At 38.9% G+C, this 20,163-nt stretch overlaps 1 protein-coding gene across 4 annotated transcripts in view; it reads left to right on the top strand.

Moving 5' to 3' along the window:
* The window catches only part of ERCC6 (ERCC excision repair 6, chromatin remodeling factor), a 71,379-nt gene that overhangs the window by 15,831 nt on the left and 35,385 nt on the right, over positions 1 to 20,163 (top strand). For all 4 annotated transcript variants that reach the window (XM_032432322.1, XM_032432323.1, XM_032432321.1 and 1 more), the window contains 2 exons: positions 11,109 to 11,234; positions 16,261 to 16,419. In XM_032432322.1, the coding sequence (XP_032288213.1) occupies positions 11,109 to 11,234; positions 16,261 to 16,419 (285 nt within the window). The remainder of the gene's footprint in view (positions 1 to 11,108; positions 11,235 to 16,260; positions 16,420 to 20,163) is intronic.

Here is a 20,163-nt window from a genome sequence, read left to right as displayed (position 1 = left end):
CTTGGCAGTGAGCATAGACTAAAGCAGAGGTTCCTAGCCTATGGGCTGATTCTGCAGAATCACCTGGGAGCCCTACCATTGGAGGTGCTGATTCAAGAAGTCCAGCGTGGGGCTACCAAGCAGTAATTTTTAAAAGCTCTTCTAGGTGGTTCTGATGCACTGTCAAGTTTGGGAACTACTTGATGTGTATAAATAGATTTTATATACTCTTTTTCCTTTTGCGCTTATGGCTTTTGGCAGATTCAGTTTGTATTTGTTTCTCTAAAATCCTCTTATATATACTCCTGCACAAGTGTGTTTATATAGGGGAGGGCTTGAAAAGGAACTTTGAGGTTAGGTCATTCAGCTAGATGCTGTACATAATAGATCATCTGCTTCTTATCAGAGCATATGCTTCAGAATCACCTGGAAAGCATCTTCAGGACTCAGCCTGGAGTGTCTGAGGCAGCAGGTCAGGGGTGGGAGGAGCTGGGCACTGCGTGAGTGCTTTGACTGAGCTCCAGCTGATTCTGAGGCAAGGGTGGTGGCATCCCTCATTATTGCAGGCCCTTACTATGTTCCCACTTAGGAAACCCTGGAGGCGATTGGAAAGAACTGTGGGTAAGGATGTTGGGGTTTGAAAATCAAATGCCTTTTTTTCTCTGCTCTAGCCCAGAGTCAGCTTGGTATTGCTGCTGCAAAAAACCCCCTCCTGCATTCCACTCCCATCTCAGTGAGTGAAACACAGTAGAGTTCAGAAACAGACTCTTGAGTAGGTGGTGCCTGAGTTTCCTCAAATAATCAGGTACTCGGGGACCAAGCTGCTGAGATCACAGCCTGAAACTGATTTGAGTTGCTACCTGCCAATGGTTTGAAGGCTTTCCACACTCCCCACCTTGCACTTTTGGTAATTTCTTTTTGTTTTGTTTTTTTTTGAATAGTGCATTTATGATAACATTAAGATAAAAAAAAAACTACCTACATCTCTATTTTTCACATTATTTGTCTACATTTCATTCCAGGCTTTGATCCTATGTATACATATCTTTCAGTTATTATAATTATAGTAAGCTGTTCAAACATTTGATCATGCCCTGTTCAAGTTAATCAACTTGCCTATGATCTCACTGTTAAGAGGTAGAGCTGGGATTTTTTTTTTAAGATTTTATTTATTTATTTGAAAAAGAGAGCACAAGCAGGGGGAGCAACAGAGGGAGAGGGAGAAGCAGGCTCACCGAGCAGGGAACCCGATGCAGGGCTTGATTCCAGGACCCTGGGATCATGACCTGAGCTGAAGGCAGACGCTTAACTGACTGAGCCACCCAGGCGCCCCTAGAGCTGGGATTTGAAGCCAGGACAGGGTTGTGTAAATGTCATTTCCCTTCCATTTGTGGAATTGGGTGGAATGTGCAATATCTAGGTGTGACCACAAGGTGGCGCCAAGAATCAGCACATAGCTGCCTCCACCTAAGCCAATTGGATGGGGACTTGGGGAGATTGTAGGGAGTCTAGAAGACTTGACAGGATGGGGATAGAATTTGCCTCATGTCTTGTATAACCTGCATCTGTAGTCATGATGCCTGTTGGTGTAACTGGTTTCTAATCCATCTAATAAAGTACCTTTAAACCTTGAAGATTTTTCTTTTCTGCCTCTCCTCTCTTTTTTTACATAACTTTGAATGACTCCATTCATTATGTAAATCTTACACAGTGTCTTCACACTGCAAGGCTTAATCATCTGAGTAAACAGTATCTCCGTTGTCCTTCCCCTTGAGCACTGGGGCTGCTGTGGCCAGGGGCAAGTTGGATCCTGGTTTGGAGGGTTTGACTGTATACATGAAGAGAAAAAGAGAAAGAGACTGAGAAGAGAAAGGCTGTCAGCATTTTCAGATGCTTAGGGGGGTCAAGCCAAGTAGGATAAATGTTGAAAAAAAGTCTCTGGGTTTTGAAAATTTGGAGGCTTTGATGGCCTGAGCAAGGGTGGCGTGTGGGGGATGGAAGGAGGTTCTCTGAGAACTGAATGCATACTACTTGGCAGTGTTTCATGTCAGGTGGGCTCGTTGGTTTAATCCTCACAACCCCTGAGGAAATAGGAACTGAGAGCAGAAAGGTGACATAATTTGCCCAAGATAGCATAAATGGAGAAGGCTGGGGAAGGGGTCTGAAGGTGGATTGGGGTAGGCAGGAGTGATCTATCAGCTTGGTCAATGCAGTGGACTGAGAAGAGCATTACTTCAGCAGCAGGTTTCTGCTGTCACTTGATGGGGACCGCCTCCATACTTTTTGTGGATCCCATTCCTTGCCTGAAATGCTGTGGAAGGCCAGGCCTCCTAGAACCACTCTCCTAGCTGCCTGTCTACATCTTATTGTCCTCACAGAGCCTCTTTGTCTTGTTTTGCCCAGAGCTGGCTCCCTTTGCACTGGGATTGTCTCGTTTATTCTTCAGTTGGATCTTTGTTTGCACTGGATGACGATTCAGCACATTCGGGAAAGTTGCACATAGGAAAAGCCAAATTACATTGTAGAGCTTGTAACTTTTTTAAAAAAATCACTTGATCTCTAAAATCTGAATTTATTAGAAGTTTAACCTAGATTTGATCAAGAAACCTAAACCTAATTTGATCAAGAAATCTAATGATTTGAAGATTGTTCTTACCATCGGTTTCTGGGAGTTAATTTCTCAAAAAATAAACCTTTTTTCTCCCCCCCCCCCCCCCCCCCCCAGGAGTCTATATTTTAAAGAGAGAAGAAAAAGTTATTCCCTTAAAGAGTTTTCTTAGAGAGAATCTTGGCTTCTTTTAAATGACGAAGCTAAGACACAAATGAAGACTAATTCTGCTTCGTGCTCTGCACACACCTCTCATTCCCAGCTCCAGTGCATAATTGTCTACATCAGTCTTAATTTACTCTGTGAGATCTGGACTCCTCACTGAGGGTATTTCATCTGCTCAGATGTGCCAATTAAGTCCACCCAGATAGACCATAAAAAGGCAGATAAGAAAAGTAAAACACTGAGTATCTCAATTTAGCAAATTAGACTAATCTGTAAGGGATTCTTAGCTGTCTGAAATAGAAAACCTATCGCACTACAGAAATGCAAACTATATTAAATACCCAGCTTGGTGCCTTGAATATATTTTTAAAAATCAAATTGTACTCATTGTGCTTCTGTTGTAGAATTTCTTTCATGGATATTTTAATAAGTGGAGAATGAGCCTGAGATTGAAATTTCACCCCGTATTGAGAATGGTTTAACTGTGTGGTGTGTGACTTTTTCCTCATAGTGCAGATCCAAACTCTGGGCTTGGTGGCCCTTGCAATGTGAAAATGAAGGCAGAGAAGTTAGGTGACTTTTGAATTTCAAGCAGCTCAATATATGACTTTCTTGGAGTTTTGGAGCAGGCATGTTCATTTTATTACTAAATGACCTGAAGCTACTAATAATTGACAATTCTTATTGATCGGTATATTTTGCCTTTTTTGTGAGTTGGTATAGGCATTGGTTTGTTTGTTTATTAAATAAATGTATCCTTTGTGTTTGTTCAGCCCAGATCATCTGTAGTGAAAAGAATTGCTAAACAGATTTTACTGTTAAAAGTTGGCAGGCGTACAGTGAAGAATGAGTTTTTTTTTTTTTTAAGATTTTATTTATTTGTCAGAGAAAGAGATAGAGAGCACAAGCAGGGGGAGCGGCAAGCAGAGGGAGAAGCAGGCTCCCCGCTGAGCAAGGAGCCCAGTGTGAGACTCGATCCCAGGACCCTGGGATCATGACCTGAGCCAAAGGCAGACCTTAACCGACTGAGCCACCCAGGAGTCCCAAAGAATGAGTTTTGACTCACTCTGTGCAGTATTGAGGTAGGGAAGGACATCTTTTGAGACAAATTTGAATTGAAGCTTTAGAATTTGGTTTGTCTTGTACAGTTGTTTTCATTGTATAGTGCTTAAAGAGGTGATTATTGACTCTTTGGCTTACACTATGAGACAAGAGGTGGTTTTAGGTAGTTTGAAAAATGTTTTTGAGAGGCAAGATTATGTAACAGGAGTACGGATTCTGGGGGCCTATTATTTGGGTTTGAATCTTCATGTTGGTGATCTTGGGCAGGCTACTTCACCTCTCCCTGCCTACTTTAACTGTGAAAAAGAGATTAAAAATAGTATCTGCGTCATAGGGTTTGTAAGGAGTAAATGAATTAATACAGGTAAGTTATTTAAAACAGTGCACAGCACACAGTGAACATCGGTAGCTATTCTTGTTATTATTAGTATTTGTTTTCTGACTGTAAATTAAAAAAACATATACATAGTGTGGATGTTTGTATGTGTAATTTCAAAACACAGCTGGTCCAGAGCTAGCAAAGGTTACTCAGGAGGCGATATGTAACATAGGGTTTAGAAATCACAGACCATGGAATCGAATGCCAGAGTCTTACCTAGTAGCTGTGAGATTTTCTACATCTCTTCATCTGTGAAATGGGGATCATAGCAATACTTTCTTCAGGGATGGTATGGGGATTATAAAAGATAATATATCTAAGTTATTAGGCATATGTCAGGTACTCAATAAGTATTAGCTGTTCTTATTTGCATGCCCACTAGGTAAAACATTTACTACAGAGATTTCATCGAGCCAGTAGGAGGGTCTGTGAGAATCATGAAGAAGAGCCTATAAATATTGATACATATGAAAAGGTGTCCTCTTTCCAAAGTAAAAGGCAGTTTTACAGTTGGTATTAGTATGCATAGCCAGATCATTAGCTATTATAATACTTAAGTTTTGTTGATGTCAGGCTTTTCTCACCTCTTATACATTTTTTTATTAATATGATAAGTGATAAAATATCTGTACAAATAGGAGCACATTATCAGTAGTTGTTTGGGGAGAAATAAAAAATTATTTCTCCTTTGAATGCACTAGGGGGCACTAGACCTCTGCCCAGGGGGCATCTTCAAGCTTCACAGTCTGCTTGTCGGTTCTAAGTGTGTGTAGGTCAGGATTACACTTTGGTTCCTCATGGTTTTCTCTGTTCTCAGGTCAGTGTTCCAGATTATTCTGTTGTGTCTTGTAAGGCTTGATTTCCACACTCCTTGCTGACCTAGATGTGTAGGACATCATTCCCCAAGTGGACTGTGATAATCTTACTCTTGGCTGATGGCATGGGTGGACTAGCATGAGGGTCTTCTAGACTTGGGAGCTACATCTAACTCCTGCCTGCCCAAGATTGCAGTAGGTGTTTTCACAGTTGTTATTTTTTATTCATATTTAACCTACAATTAACTAGAATGTCTCAATTTTACTTTTTTGTATAATCTCCTGCCAATAATTAATTGTGAGATAGCGTCTGGCATGTATACAGTGTAAAAAAAAAAAGTTTCCAAAGGGTGTAGTACATATATTATCCTGTCGTGCTGTGACAACCTCTTATTTGGCTCCTTCGGTGGCCGAGGAGACAAATGCAGTGATGTTGAATGATATTTCTAAAGTTCAGATCTCCCCTTGCCAGTTATAGACCTGAAATGTAGCTCTCTGCCCACATCTGGTTTTCACTTCTCAGTGGGAATCTGAAACCTGTTTTTTACTGGGTTTTCCTCTAGTGGCTGCCACTGAAGTCTGAGGAACTGTCGGAGTTAGAAAATCTCCCCAGTGACTAACGTACTTCATTTTATTTGGTTGCAGCTGTGACTGTTACATGGGTGGATTAAAGAAAAAGACGAAGGTGGGATCATCAAAAACATTATTTCCTTTCTAGTGATGTCAGTGTAGTTTAGGGCTAGTTAAACTTTTTTCCCCCTCTGTCAGAAGATGAATTCTTTCATTAAAAAAGGTTGAATCTTTTGCCCATCCTTTTCCACCTGGTCCTAGGGAAGCTTGGACTCAAACCCAGGGCTTCTGATTCTTCCTGAGGACTGGTATACAGAAACCAGTTTTGTTGCAAAGTAAATCTGCTGGAAAACCCAAAAAACCGAACTCAGGACTTGAAAATAACTTACAAAATTTTTATTACTCAGTGTAATGAGCTTCCTCTCCTGTCCTTTTTTTTTTTCTCCTTATAAAATTAAGAATTTCTCTGATTTTGTCCTTGCCATGCCTCATTCTTTGTTGTGCACCTTAACCATGTTTGTCCAGTGGATGAATCTTGGAGTGGTACCTTAACATCATACATGTGGAAAGAGGAGGAATGCAGCAGGAGGTAGGCTGTAAATGAGCTAGAACAGGATGATTCTTGAACCCATTTTTAAATGACCTACTTTGACCATTCTCAAGCCACGCTTCTGTCCCTGGTGTCTTCCTTATCCCTAGCCCAATTCTGAACCTCATTCATTCATTCATTCATGCAGCATTTACTGAGTATCTCTGTTGAGGTGGGCCATTGTACTACTGGTCTCTAGAGGTATGAAAATGACTAAAAACAGTCACTGGCCTCAGGTGGCTCCTGGTCTAATGGGGGAGATAGATATGGTTTTCAAATGATGCTGAACACTTGGTGAGTGCTCTAGTAGAAACACCAGGTGTGCCCACGGTGCCGTGGGGTTGGGAAGGTACCTGGAGGACAGGACACCTAACTCTGGCTGGTCAGAGAAGGCTTCCTTCTCTGGAGGCACTGCTTGAGCAGACTTTGAAGGGTCCATGGAGGGTGTGGATGTGTGTGTTTGTGGGAGGGAGGTTGGGGACAGTACAGGAATGCACATGGCACAGGAAGGAGGAAACCACCAGGTCGTGGCATAAAGACAGCTAACTGTGTTTTCCTGCTTAAATATTTTGAACATCCTAGGCATTCTGGAAATTCTCCTTTGAAAAAAAAATTAAGTTTAAATCGTGGCAGCTAGCTCTCAGGTGTATTCTTAGGGTTCCATTGACAAGGTGCCCCAGCACCTGGAGGAAGTGTTGTTCCTAGTATAGTTCAACTGGTTACGCCGTGCGTTGTTGCCAGCAGCCCGGCCCTGGGTCCGAGTTGCTTCTGACAGATCCTTGTGGTCTCCGCTCCAGGCCCCACAGCCTCGGCCAGGTTCTTGTTCTTGCATGAATGTAGCAAAGCCAGGGAGCAGTTTCTCTGCCTGCATCTGACTGGAATTGTCCGTTTATGTTTATTGCTGGGTTCTTTTCTAAGTGGCTGCCGGTGGAGTTGCTAGCAGGCTGCCGGTGGCAGGGGTGTGAGGAGCTAGAAACACTGCCAGGGAACACCGGGCCCGCTTGCTTTTATGTGGCTGCAGCTGTGACTATGACATGTGCGGAGGTTTTTAAATGAGAGCATAGAAAATATGAAAAAGTTTTTTCTTTTCCAAAAATGTAAGTATTGGACTATTTACTGCCCCCTTTGACTTTCAAAATCCATTTTCTAGCTTATTTGTTGAAATAACAGAATTTAGACATTTGGGGACCATGTCTGATTTTTGTGATTTTAAATCACTGGGGTCCAGATCTTAATCTTGACCTACCCCCAAACAATTTTAAGTCATTCTGTATCTATTTTTTTGTTACTGTCACATAAAAAGCAGCCATACTTCAAACAGCTCCCTGTTTACACATCTGTTACAGAATTTTAGAAATTGAGGTATTCCAGCAGGTACCTTCTGATGGGTAGGTGTGTTTACTCATGGTGATCAGTGGTCACAGTATTGATAATTTTTTGAGCATCCATTTGATTCACAAAGGTGGTTTTTGTCCAAATGTATGTGTTCACGTAGTTCTGTTAAGCCGTTGTGGTGCATTGCATTATTGCAGGCAGATTGTATTGTGCTATATGTTGCCTCCACTTCCTTCTCTGTGCGTGAACAGAGTGACAGTGCCAGTCTCTGAGGATCGTGTCTGAGTTTGTGTGAGGATTTCAGTAAGCAGACATGATTATGTAGAACGGTGTATTTATTTGTTGAGTACTCATACTCTAGGCTCGTGCTAAGTGCTTTACATGTGACACCTCATTTAATCCTCCCTCAATCTAGGGAAGTACATGCCATTGTTCTCCCCTCCTCACACTTGAGGAAAGGTAGGTGCCACAGAAGCTAAGTGACTTGCTGAGGGTTAAAGAACTGATACAAAGCAGTCAGGATTTGATTCTAGACCGTCTGAGTGCAGACTTTTCCTGTTTTGGCCTGTGCTTATTCCATGTGTCAATCCCAGGTTATTCATAGTACAGAGGTCCTTTTACACCTCCTGGCCAGACAGATTGCTCAGCCTGCCAGGCTGCAGGACAAGCAGGTCAAGCACACAAAAGAGAGCAACTTTAAGATCCTTGGTGGCTTCTAGGATGGGCAAGGCATCTGTTTCTCTCAGTTCAGGTGACTCTGGCGCCCCTCCCCCTCCCTTTTCTGCCCTGGCGGCCTTCTCAACCGTCAGGACTTGGTGCGGCACTGCCTCAGGGGGCATTGGGTAGACGGTCAGAGGTCTGTTTTGGCTACAAGCCACCTGAGGAATTACTGCTTTCTATAACAGAAGGATGTCTTAGCCTGAGCCGCATATGCATGTGGTTTTATAACCCTGGTATTTTCTGTCTTTAATATGTGTATATGATTCTACTGGGGCGATTTGTCTTCACAGTGGTACAAATGCTTGTAGGCAATAATGATTTTTCCCTACCACCTTTAGTCATCCTTTAGCCAAACTGAATAAATGTTCGGCTCTTTTCATCTTGATGAAGCGGAAGGCACTGGAATGCAATCATTTCTGCAGTGGCTTATGTGGTTTCCTAGGTGCCGTGTTCTGTGGTGACATGATGCCTGTACATTTTAGGAGGGAGGAGAAAGAGGAAGCTGAAGCCCTGTTGACTCAGAGTGATGCAGTGGGAAATTGAACAGCCACAAAGACTTACTGGCTGAGTCTGAGGAAATAGCTATCATCTATCAATGGAGTTTAATAAGTGATACTCTTTATGTAAAGTATTTAATGACTTTATGCCAAACTTCTAAAACCAGTATCTTCTGGTGTTTTTCTTTTTCTTCCTGTAAAATTATCTTTGCGTAATTGCAAAATGGAGTATTTTTAAGTGGATATGGTAGTTTTTGTGATTCTTCTGAGTTTTGTATTATTCATAAATTTGCTAAATACAAGTATCTTTTGTTTTGCAGATATTTGGTTTTGAGTTCTGATAGTAAGGAATTTGGATACTGAGGAATATCTCATTATGTGAAATTGCTTGCTTACTAAATTTCAGATAGTAGGTAGCAAGAATCCAGATATATACACTAGGAAAATGTATGTACATCATTTTGGTTTCTGTTTCAGTAGTGGGTCTACTTATATACCAGGGTCTTTCAGCCTTGGCACTATTGACATTTAAGACCAGATAACATTTTGTTGTAGAGGACTGGCTTGTACATTGTAGGATGTTTAGCAGCATCCCTGGCCTCCACCTGCTAGATGCTAGTAGTATATCTCCCTCCCCACAGCGGTTGTAACAACCAAATATGTCTCTAGACATTGTCAAGTTACCCTGGGGGGTGGGGAGGATGGCCAGATTGCCCCTGGTCAAGAACCACTGCTGTATACCATTGCACTTAACTAAATTTGTAGATAATATGAAACTCAGAAGAATAGCAAAGACGATTATAGCCACCGAGAGGTATTTCATTTCATCAGTTGCACAGAGATAATTTTTAAGGAAGAAAAATAAAAAAGAGGAAGAGATCGCCTTTAGAAGTTAAGCACAAAAAGGTCATTAAACATTTTATATAAAAACACTACCTCATGGTTTTATGACAGCTATTTTTTAGGCTTGGCTATGTACTGCCTCTTACATTTGCTGTTCTTCTCTGGAAACTACCAATAGTGCTTATTTATAGGTACTCTTAGTACCCTGAGAAGCAGCTTCAGATCACCAGCTATCTCTTCTTACTGATCACAGTTAAACCTCAGGTATCCCTTCCTTTTGTTACTTCAAAGAGTTGACATTCTCAACAAGGCGAGACTTTATCAGAGGATGTGCTTTAGGGTCCTCCAGCAGCTGCCTCGGTGGGGTTGCCTGTTGCTCTTGTATTTGGCCTCCTGTGCTTGGTAATTGATAGTGGAAAACACCATTGGTCTAACCGGGCAGCGTGTATGATACCATCCTTCCATTTTCTCGTTTACCTTCCCCCACACATTTTCTTAGTATTCTTACATAATCAGTGGCGGTTAAATGTCATCTTACACATGTTGCTGTTCTCATTCGCTTCCTGTGAGCTTTTTACTTTGAAGGCATTTATCTGTATTGCTTTATTCCATTCCCACCATTTTGTGGAATTCACATTGTGAATATGCATACTGAGAAAGGTCATCCTTTTATTTTGGAAGTAAACAGAATGTGAGGCTATTGAGTTTTGTGTGTATGTATACACACACACACACACACGCACGTATTAACTCACGACACCGGGGTCCATTATAGAGTTATTTGGATGCAGAATTAGTCTGGTTAAATACTACACCTTCCCAACAACCTTAGTGTGTTATTAAGACTTTCGGATCTTTAGACATTTCTTCTGGTATACATACATGGCATCACCCCTCTGAAATAGAAACACTTATTTTATATCTGAAAAGCATCATATTACTAAATTTATAACTTAGATTTTATTTAGTGAACACATTTTTTTCTAAGTTGTTTACTTATCAGTCCTTTGATATTGTTGATGCCCCCATTAAGTAAACAATATGTTAATCTGATATATAGCAATTTTGACCCAAAATTTGCTTTATGTTCAAAATACTATGCTGTTTTATGCTATGACTATCGTATCTTAAGCACAGAAATAGTAATTATAAATAAAATCAATTTTTTGTTACATTGCCATTTTGGAGATAGTTATATTGAAATTTTCACTGAATCTTTTCTAGAATTAAGTTCATATATCTTAGGAAGTAGCAGAGAAATTCCCCCTTAGGGTATGCCAGAAGAGGCAGAAGTAGTTTTGATAATGAAATGGGACCTTACAGAAATATTTCTAAAGCAGCTGTAATAATTCAAATAAGAATTGAATTGAAAAGGAAGGAAAAGAGAATTTTTTTTCTTTGAATATCAGAGTTTTGGGTAATGACGGTAGCAGAAAGCTAAAAGACCATTCTAATTTCCTTCTTTTTCCTGTGCATTATGTAGAACTGTATTTTAATCTGTCTTGTAACCAAAATAATGGAAGTATGACTTTTATTTTCATGGTAGGAGATGGAATAAGCTGAGGCTGCGGGACAAAGAGAAGTGTCTGAAGCTCGAAGACGATTCTGAGGAGAGCGATGCGGAGTTCGATGATTTTAAAATGCCGGGTTTTCTGTTCAAAAAGCTTTTTAAGTATGTGCCATGTGTTCTTTTCTTTATATCTGTCGTCAAGCCATTGTGTACAAATTAATATTTTAGATATGACTCAGTAGTTACCTGTGGGCCCCTAAGGTACTTGCAGTAGTTTATTGCAAATATAGATACTGTCAAATGAAATTTTAGCCACGTGCTCCTCATTAAAGTAGATGATAATAAATTGACTAAAGTGCGCATGGGGCACGTTTGTAAGCTGGTGAATCTGTGTGGACCTGTCTCAGCCGGCTAAAAGCAACACATTTAAAAGCCATCTACATTGAATTATTTTTTTGTTCTTAGTAATTAATTCTAAGGGACCAAACCTCTAATTTCTTAAGTCAGATGAATTAAGTAAGAAGAGTAGTATATTAAAATCAATATTGAGGTTTTTTTTTTTTTACTTCTGTGTAGAAATAAAAACTATTGCGAGTAGTTTGTTTTATATTGTACCTAAGGGTATAATACTTTTGAGCTGACCAAATGTGCTTCTAAATATTTTATGTAGATGTTCTAATGTCAAAAGAGAAGATCTAGGCAAACACCTTCAGCATTAAGTTGCTATTTGAAACTGACTACGTTTCATATGTGAAGTGGCTGAGTGTTCCAGATAACTGGAAGCTGTGTGATAGATGCCTATAGCCTACATGGCCTGGGCCAGTCTCCCGTGATGAGTGTAAATACTGAGGCACATTTTCAGTCTCATCACTCCTGGGATTTACTTAACAAGATACTTTAGGAAGGCTTCTTTGATGCATATAGGAAGTTAAGCCATTAAGTAGCTACTTTCTGTTTAGTAGCATCACTTGGTAGTTGGGTGTGGGATGTAAACTTCTTTCTTTGAGATGATTATGCTTAATCTCCTTCATAGATTCGGTTGTCTGCCATGCCTTAAACTTGTGCAGGATGTCTATTTAAAAATAACATGCTTTTTATATTTCCTTTCAAAGGGCTTATATTATAGTTTTAACTTTTACCTCAATGAGGGGAGGGTGGGCAAAAGGAGTTGAGAGTAGTTATTTTATACCACTAAATGTATAGGAAAGCTGAAATCCTAAAAATGTGAAGTGTCTTGGTTGGGCTGCCGTAACTGGGCAGAAGCCAGCCTATGTAGAAATTCAAATCTGAATCGCTCTAGTGATTTTTGCAGACAAATCATTCTTAGCCCAGAGAGGTGGCTACTTTGTTTATTGCTTCTCCCAAGTGAAAATTAACTATGGAAGGGTATGTAAACAACATTTATTGACAACTCTTTTTATCTTCTCTAAAGTGATTGCTTATTAAGGAACAGTCCAAATAGTGTCAGTTTGTACTAGGAAAAGGAATACCCAAATTATAAATTAAATTGATTTAATGAAGAAGGATACTTCTGCATGTGTAGTAAATTGGTATATATCCTTAAGAGTCGAGTCGAATGTGCATTGTTGTATAAGTGTGAGATTTTCTGCTAAAGAAATTTCAGTTACTAGAACCAAACTTTGCTTACTAAGAGTATATAGGCTTCGGTGTATTGACTATTAACCCTATAGTAGTTAATGTAAATACATGTCATATTTGTTTGTTTTAATTAGTCTTCATTACACATTTCTGGAAAATATTTTGTGTTTCATTTCTCAAAAACAGGTTTTTAAATATTTCATAAGTGCTATTAAACTTCTGTTCCTTTTCTTCTGCTGTATGAAAAAAATTAATAGGATTGATAAGTTTCCATTTTTCTTTTATGATTAAATTTTAGCCAGGCCAGTTTAATTTTAAGCCATAGATATTTTTTTGCTGTATTTACTGCACTCTGTGGAATTAAATTAACAGGGTATAGTTGTACGCAAGGGAGTCAGAGGTACAATTATCCATTTAAGTGCTATTTTCTGCAAGATCATGTTTAACTTTTAAAATTCTATTTTGAAAGTTTGCCCAGCAAATGCATTCATCTGTATAATTTAGCAATCAAATGACAGACTTCAATCTTTTGACCTTACTTTTAGCCACACTAGCAAATGCAATCTTGGGTTAGTGTGACAATGCCAAGATACACCAATTATTTGTGGTTATTTTGTGATACTTCAGTCTCATGGGGGAAGCAGAGTATGGTCATTTTTTTTATTATTGTACAATAGTTTGTAAAAAATCTTTACAAGGAGTAATTTTTTATATGCTTTTCAAAGGTTCTGAAAACTGTATTCTGTAACCTGCTTTCATTTGAAGTATGTCATTGTTTATAGTGTTTATTAGGAAATCAAAGCAACAAAACCTAAGTTAGTTAGTGGCACTGCTGAAACCAGAACCGAGGTCCCCTAACTCCTCCTCATCCAGCGACACACACCCGCCAGCCAGTGTGCTGATGCGACCTGAGGGCCTTTGTAGAAAGGAAGAGCCACTCTTTGCCATCTTTGTACGATGTCCCAGTTGTTGGGGATTTCCATGTAGTGATGTGACTTATAGGGCCACCTAGTAGATATTTTTCCTTAAACCATTTCTTTAGTGTTAATCATTTTATAAACACGCAATCATATGCTCTTGGAGATTACATTTGTTGATGAAGAGACGCCCATCACACTACTCTTGCCTCTCCTGGGTCACATAGGATGCAGTTGTCTTAATGCCCTCCTAAACTCCCTTTGGGATACCGTGCAGGTTGCCACTTCCTTTCATGGTTTCTCAGGGTCTCCTCTAAGGATTTTCCCTGCCTTAAGTTGATTGGCCCCAAACAGAAAGAGGTGTTGGACCTGTGGTAGGGGGAGGCGGTGTGGTGTAGTGGCGGAACACTAGAATGATCACTGGGAGATTTTGGTCCTTACTCTGCCTGGAGGAGTTGCTCCCATATTTGTTCTCCACCTCAGTAAAAGGAGGTTGATTAACTAGTATTTAGTGCTTCTGATCATACATCAGTTTTTTGTACTACATCTTTATCCACAGCTGAGATTGGTCCAGTGTAATGGTTCACAATCAGCTTTTAGTCTAGATCAGGTGTTCTCATCCTCAGCACAACTGACATTTTGGATAGAATAATTCTTTTGTTGTAAGGACTATTCTGTGCATTGTAGGATGTTGAACAGCATTTCTAGACTCTACCTCCTAGATAACAATTGTACTTTATCAGTTTGAACGACCAAAAATGACTCCAGGGATTGCCCAGTGTCCCCTAGGGAGCAAAATAACTCCCCATCAAGAACTGCTGGTCAAGATTATCTCTAAAGTAGAGTCACTTTGGAAGGAGAGGTTCTGGATTTCAGTTCAGGCTTGCTCATTTTTTTCCTAGCAGTATGATCTTTGGCAAGTTACTTAACCTCTACGTGCTTTCATATCCGAATATAAAATGGGTTGCTCATCTTTATGTAGGGTGGTTGTGAGGCTATATCCAAACCACGTGGCCCTCTGCCTCCCCAGCAGTTGGCTTCTTAAGGAGTTGGTTAGCCATTATTCTCTAATTATGTACCATGTATTAATAGAACTCGTCCTTCTTCCTCAATTCAATGATCTTTTATCCATATAAGACTTCACCGTGTTTTGATTTTTACTCCTCTTCTTCAGGGTGCATATTCAGTGTGTATAATATCAAACTTAATAAGCAACAACATTCTCATTCAAAGTTTTCCTTATATGATAGATAGTAATAGCAACAGCTAGAGGTAAACTTCTGGAATTGATTCTAGGGGAAACTACTTCCCCTAGTAGTGATTAAGAGATGAAATAAAACTAGTTCAACAAGGACTAGAGTTCACAGTGAGATTTTAGGTAGACATACCACACAAACTGTAGTAAATATCGGGCCAGTAAACCAACAACAAAACCACCTGTGTTTAAGATGGGAAGCTCATCAGCCTTGGTATTTTCTTTGGGGAAAAAAAAATCTTTAGATTTCATGGTCTTTTTTTTTTTTTTTTTTTAAGATTTTATTTATTTGACAGAGAGACAGACAGAGAGGGAATACAAGCAGTGGGGAGTGGGAGAGGGAGAAGCAGGCTTCCCGCTGAGCAGGGAGCCTGATGTGGGACTCCATGACCTGAGCCGAAGGCAGACGCTTAACAACTGAGCCACCCAGGTGCCCCTAGATTTCATGGTCTTTTAAATATTTTTTGCCTTAGATTGGTTTTTAAACTTGGCATATAATTTTCATACCATTCTATGATGTTGTTTTTCCTTAACTCTCAAAAATTCTTCTTGCATTAATCCTTTTTTTAGCTTCATTTTTTTAGATTATAGATTGAATATGCCATTGATGGAGAAAGGAAAATACCAACTTTGTTTTTAGAGAGGAACATATTATTTTTCTTTGTCTTGTACTCCTTATTTAAAATTTTAATAGCTCTGATCTCTCTGTATTTATGATAAAGCCCTGGAATCAAGTTCTGCTTTAAAAAATTAAAAAGACTTTTTGTATTGTTGAGTCTTTAAACTGTTCTTTTTTGCATCTGCTAATAATACAAGAGAATCATCTGTCATGTACTAATTTTGTGAGCAGCCCTTTTATTCAGACTTGTTTATGGCCTTAAAATTCAATTAAATTTTTCCTATAAAAGATAATACAATTGTCAAGTGACTTTTCAACAGTATATGATGTAAATTGTGGTGTTCTGTCTCTTGCTTTTTGATGCTGTTGAGATAGAAAAAGTAAACGTTAATGCCTCTTTATTCATAGAAAAATTGTTGGAACTTTATAGAACTAAAAGTATTTGAGATTTTTTTCCGGAAAGATACTGAATAAAATATAATAAATTTATGCTTGTTTACCAAGCTATTTCTAATGTTGAAAAAGAAATGAAATAGTCCCTAACTACCCGGGTCATCTATCAGTTTAATTAGAAATGTGTTAACATGTTCTATAAAGAAAAATTTGTGATTTTATGCCTAGGTAATCAAAAATGTATGACCTTATAAATATAATACTCATGTAAAACACACATCCGGCATGTTTCTCTGACTGGTACTAGAACCTAGCCAAATGATTAATTCATGAGTACTTTCTGTTATGATCTGTATCATCCACCATTTGCCATTTTCTCTTTCTTGTTGGTGTTTGTTGTTGTAGGTACCAGCAGACAGGTGTTAGGTGGCTGTGGGAATTGCACTGCCAGCAGGCAGGAGGAATTCTGGGAGACGAAATGGGATTGGGCAAGACCATCCAGATAATTGCCTTCTTGGCAGGTCTGAGCTACAGCAAGATCAGGACTCGTGGTTCAAATTACAGGCAAGTGCTCCTCTGCAGACTGTCAGTCTGTGGAGCTCAATTAATATTTCATCAGCTGTATTGCTGTGGAGGAGGGTCTTGTGAATTATTGATGACATTTCAATTACAATATTCCTTTAATTCTTTTAGTGGGGGACATCAAAGGAAAATTTTTACGAGACAATGGAGCTGTAGGGCAGGAGAAATTAAACATGTAACGCTTTTAATGAATTCCAGGCATTGATGCTTCATTTTGCAGATGAGCCCCACTAGATATTTTGGGTCAATACAGTGTCTAAGGTTAGCTTCTACAAATGGATTGTTTACAAACTCAATTATGTTAATATCGATAGTTTACACAATATGGAATTTTAAATTGGGCATAATACCTTTAGTTCCATTTATTAAATTTTACATTAAAATATTTGTTCTGGCAGGAGACCAGGTGAGCATTACAGTAAATACAAAGTCTGTTCATGGGGAAAGTTGGAGCTTTGGAGAAGCCATTCTCCCGAATTTCTTTTATAATCAGTATGTGCGATAGCATTTACAGATAGTGGTAGTTTTTTTTTTGTTTGTTTGTTTGTTTTTTTACATGACATTGTCTGCTCACTATGGTTTCTTCTCCCTCTCCCAGTCTTCAAGAATTTTATATCAACTCTAAAGCCAAAGCCTAAATGATTGCCTAAAATGATGGAAAATTATGTTTAGATTGTGATCTTTATTCTCTTTAGGAATTTAAATGAACTATTAAAGCTGTGGTATTCAGAAAGAATCAACATTTAAACTGTGTTAGTTCAGTATGTTGGGACTGAAATATTTTATCTTGAAATACAGTGAGTATTTATTTACATACTGAAGCTGTAAATTGGCTTTATGTAAATCAGTATTGGTAAAAATAATACGAGGTGAATTATGTAGGATATTTATCTTGAACCCAGAAAATCTGAGAGCTCCTTGGATTCAAGTAGGTTTATCTAATGAGTAACAGCAAGATATTTACCAGATGGTTATGTTGTAGCAACCTCAGACACTCACTAAATAGGGTTTGGGGACACCTTTAACATAGTGCCAATGTGCCGGAAGCTAACAACTGCAGAAAGTGACTGTCCTGCACTCGGGTTTAGCCCCAGAGAAACGTTTAGTATGGAGCCAAATGCAAACCATAAACTATTGAGTAAAGAACTTTTTTTTTAATCTTAAAAATAGTGCTTTGTTTTTATTTCTTTTCCATTAATTTAACAGATCATACTTTTCATGAGGAGTATTTGAAGTTCTAGAATATTTTAGGAATATTTTATATGATGTAGGAAAGGGAAGAAACATTTAGAGATTTTAAAATACTAAATGCTTTGTTGTTATTACATGGAAGTTGTATTGAAGCAGAGGTTTTCCTTCAAATATTATAATTCTATTGCATATTTTATTTGGAACCGTGAAGACATTCCAGCCCAAGGGAAAAAGAGTTGAAAATGAGCATTTAGTGTTTTCCTATCTATGAGTGTCATTAGTTTAGCATTTGCAAAAGTGCTTTCTCTGTTTTAAATAAGCTCTTTGATTGACTTGGCTCTGCATCTCTACCTGGGTATTTTTTGTTTGTTTTTTTTTTTTTGGATAACTAGAATGCCCCAGGCTGCCCTAGATTGTTTCTAGGAGTGTCTTTCTTTCCTTAAATGATTTCTGGGATTTTCTTATTTCCCATCTCTTATCTTTCCTTCCCTTCCTGTTATCATGAAACTTGTGTGGAGTCTAATACTCTGGGCCTACGAAAACTCAAGTCATCCCTGCAGTGTAGTTTTGATCTAAAAATTAAAACATGCTCTCCAGAGTGGCGGCAGTCCTACTAGGAGTGAAGGCAGGGCTAATAATGAGCAGCAGCTGTAATCAATTAACTATCAATGCTCATATCCTTTTTTCCATAATGAAATAGTGTGGCATGTTGGACGATAGCCCAGGTTGTCTTTATTAAAATAGTATTGGTAGAAGTGGCTTCCCAGAATGCAGATGTATCAGCCAACCAGGCTCTTTATGAATAGAGGTGTGCTGGGGAGCTTGGTCCCCTCCACTTCCATGTGCCAGAGCAAATTGTATCATATTTTTCTCACAATTTTATAACCTGTCCACCTCTGCAACTAGATGAACTTGGAGTTCTTCTCTGTGTTTATGTCCTAAAGAAAAAGAGACGAATCGTCAAATGAAGTTCTCAGTGAGCTGACATGGCTCATTTTGGCTATTTACATTTTCTCGGAACCCCTGTGAGCTGTAGATTTGGGGGCCCAAACTTGAGATGGTCTTCGTGTTACAATTTTATGGTCCATGATCATTGAAACAGTGTAAGTCTCTGGGATACCAAGAAGAAACTTCATGGTAAAGAAGTTTTTTTGGTTTTGTTTTTTAATGTGTTTTGCATGTGTGTTTGTTTTTAAAATAGGGAGAAGCTTATTACATGCAGTTATAAAAATCTATACTGGTGTTTGTGCTCCCAGTTCATCATGTATATACTACTTTCTCTTCCCTTCTACTCCCTTCTCTGCCATTCATACTACAATAGGTCCCCTGAATTTCATGATGAGGAAATAAATTATTTACCTTTCAAACTTCAGTTAACACTTTAAAGCCTTGGATATCATTTAGTAAATTCCTGGTTACAAACAACATGGCCTGAACAAGTTAATGAACTTTCAAAGGTAAATATTTTACTTTGTAATTCCTCGTAATAAGTTCTAGCCTGTGGATAGCAGGATTTCCATCTTGTAGGTTGAAGTATTTGACCATTGGAGCTATTGGCTTGTCCTAAACTCATTAGATAATCAATGCTAATCAAAGATGAAAGGAATTTTAGCCAGTTTGGTAATTGATGCTAATCACTCTAGTACATTTAGCCGTTTCTTATTTTCATCTCACTGGTTTTGAGGGTTGGAAAAGGGTGGTTCAGTTGATGTGACTGTTAATGGATTTGATTGCCCCTCCTGTGGTTCAGGAACAATCTAGGTCTGCTCCTAGATTTCCACTCAGTGTGAAAACCTCTGTAGTCTTCTAATAGCGGGAGAATGGCAGAAATGAAAGGGCACCATAATGCCAGATATGTGTTCAGCTAGAATAAAATATTGGCCCTAAATGACACAGTGTGAGTCATCAGTGTAGCTGTTCGCATTAAGCATGTGGTAAAAAGAAAAAATGCTATATAGCTGAATAAAGCATGTGTATATATTTATGCTTATTTGAAAGTGACTTTGTAAATATTTTAAACAGGTTTTGATTGGTTGTTTCCTAATCCCTGCTAAGTGCATATTGATAATAACTCTTGTTCCCTATGGAGGATATAAAGAAGCTGGTGCATTTAATCCTTTTAGAAAGAAATATTGTCATGGAAGGGGCCAGAGCAGAGTCATGCCATCCCCAGGGAGCTTGAGGGGACGCCTGCATGGGACCTGCCCTTAGTGAGGAGCAGAGCCTGGCTTGGGAATTCTTTGGGAAATGGAAAGTCTGTTGTAGCTTCTACTTCTTGAGCCCTTAATATGGAGCAGAGGGGCAGGGGCAGCAGCTGTAGCTGAAGGGTGAGAGGATTTAGAAGTGGATGGAGGCAGTTTGTCACATTGGAATATAAGGGTGAGCCTCATTTCAGTTATGGCTTGTTTCTGTATTAGAACTACAGGTATTTTTGAGTTGTGTGGAAGATTATTTTTAATATTTCAAGCACTATGTGATTTACTCTGAGTGACTTACAAAAAATTTTTTTAAGTTCAGAAATTACTTACTGAGCTG

Source organism: Phoca vitulina, unplaced genomic scaffold (assembly GCF_004348235.1).
Source record: "Phoca vitulina isolate PV1807 unplaced genomic scaffold, GSC_HSeal_1.0 scaffold48, whole genome shotgun sequence".
In the NCBI taxonomy this organism is placed as follows: domain Eukaryota; kingdom Metazoa; phylum Chordata; class Mammalia; order Carnivora; family Phocidae; genus Phoca; species Phoca vitulina.
Note: the sequence above shows the minus strand (reverse complement) of the source record. Positions and strands in the feature narration are given on the sequence as shown.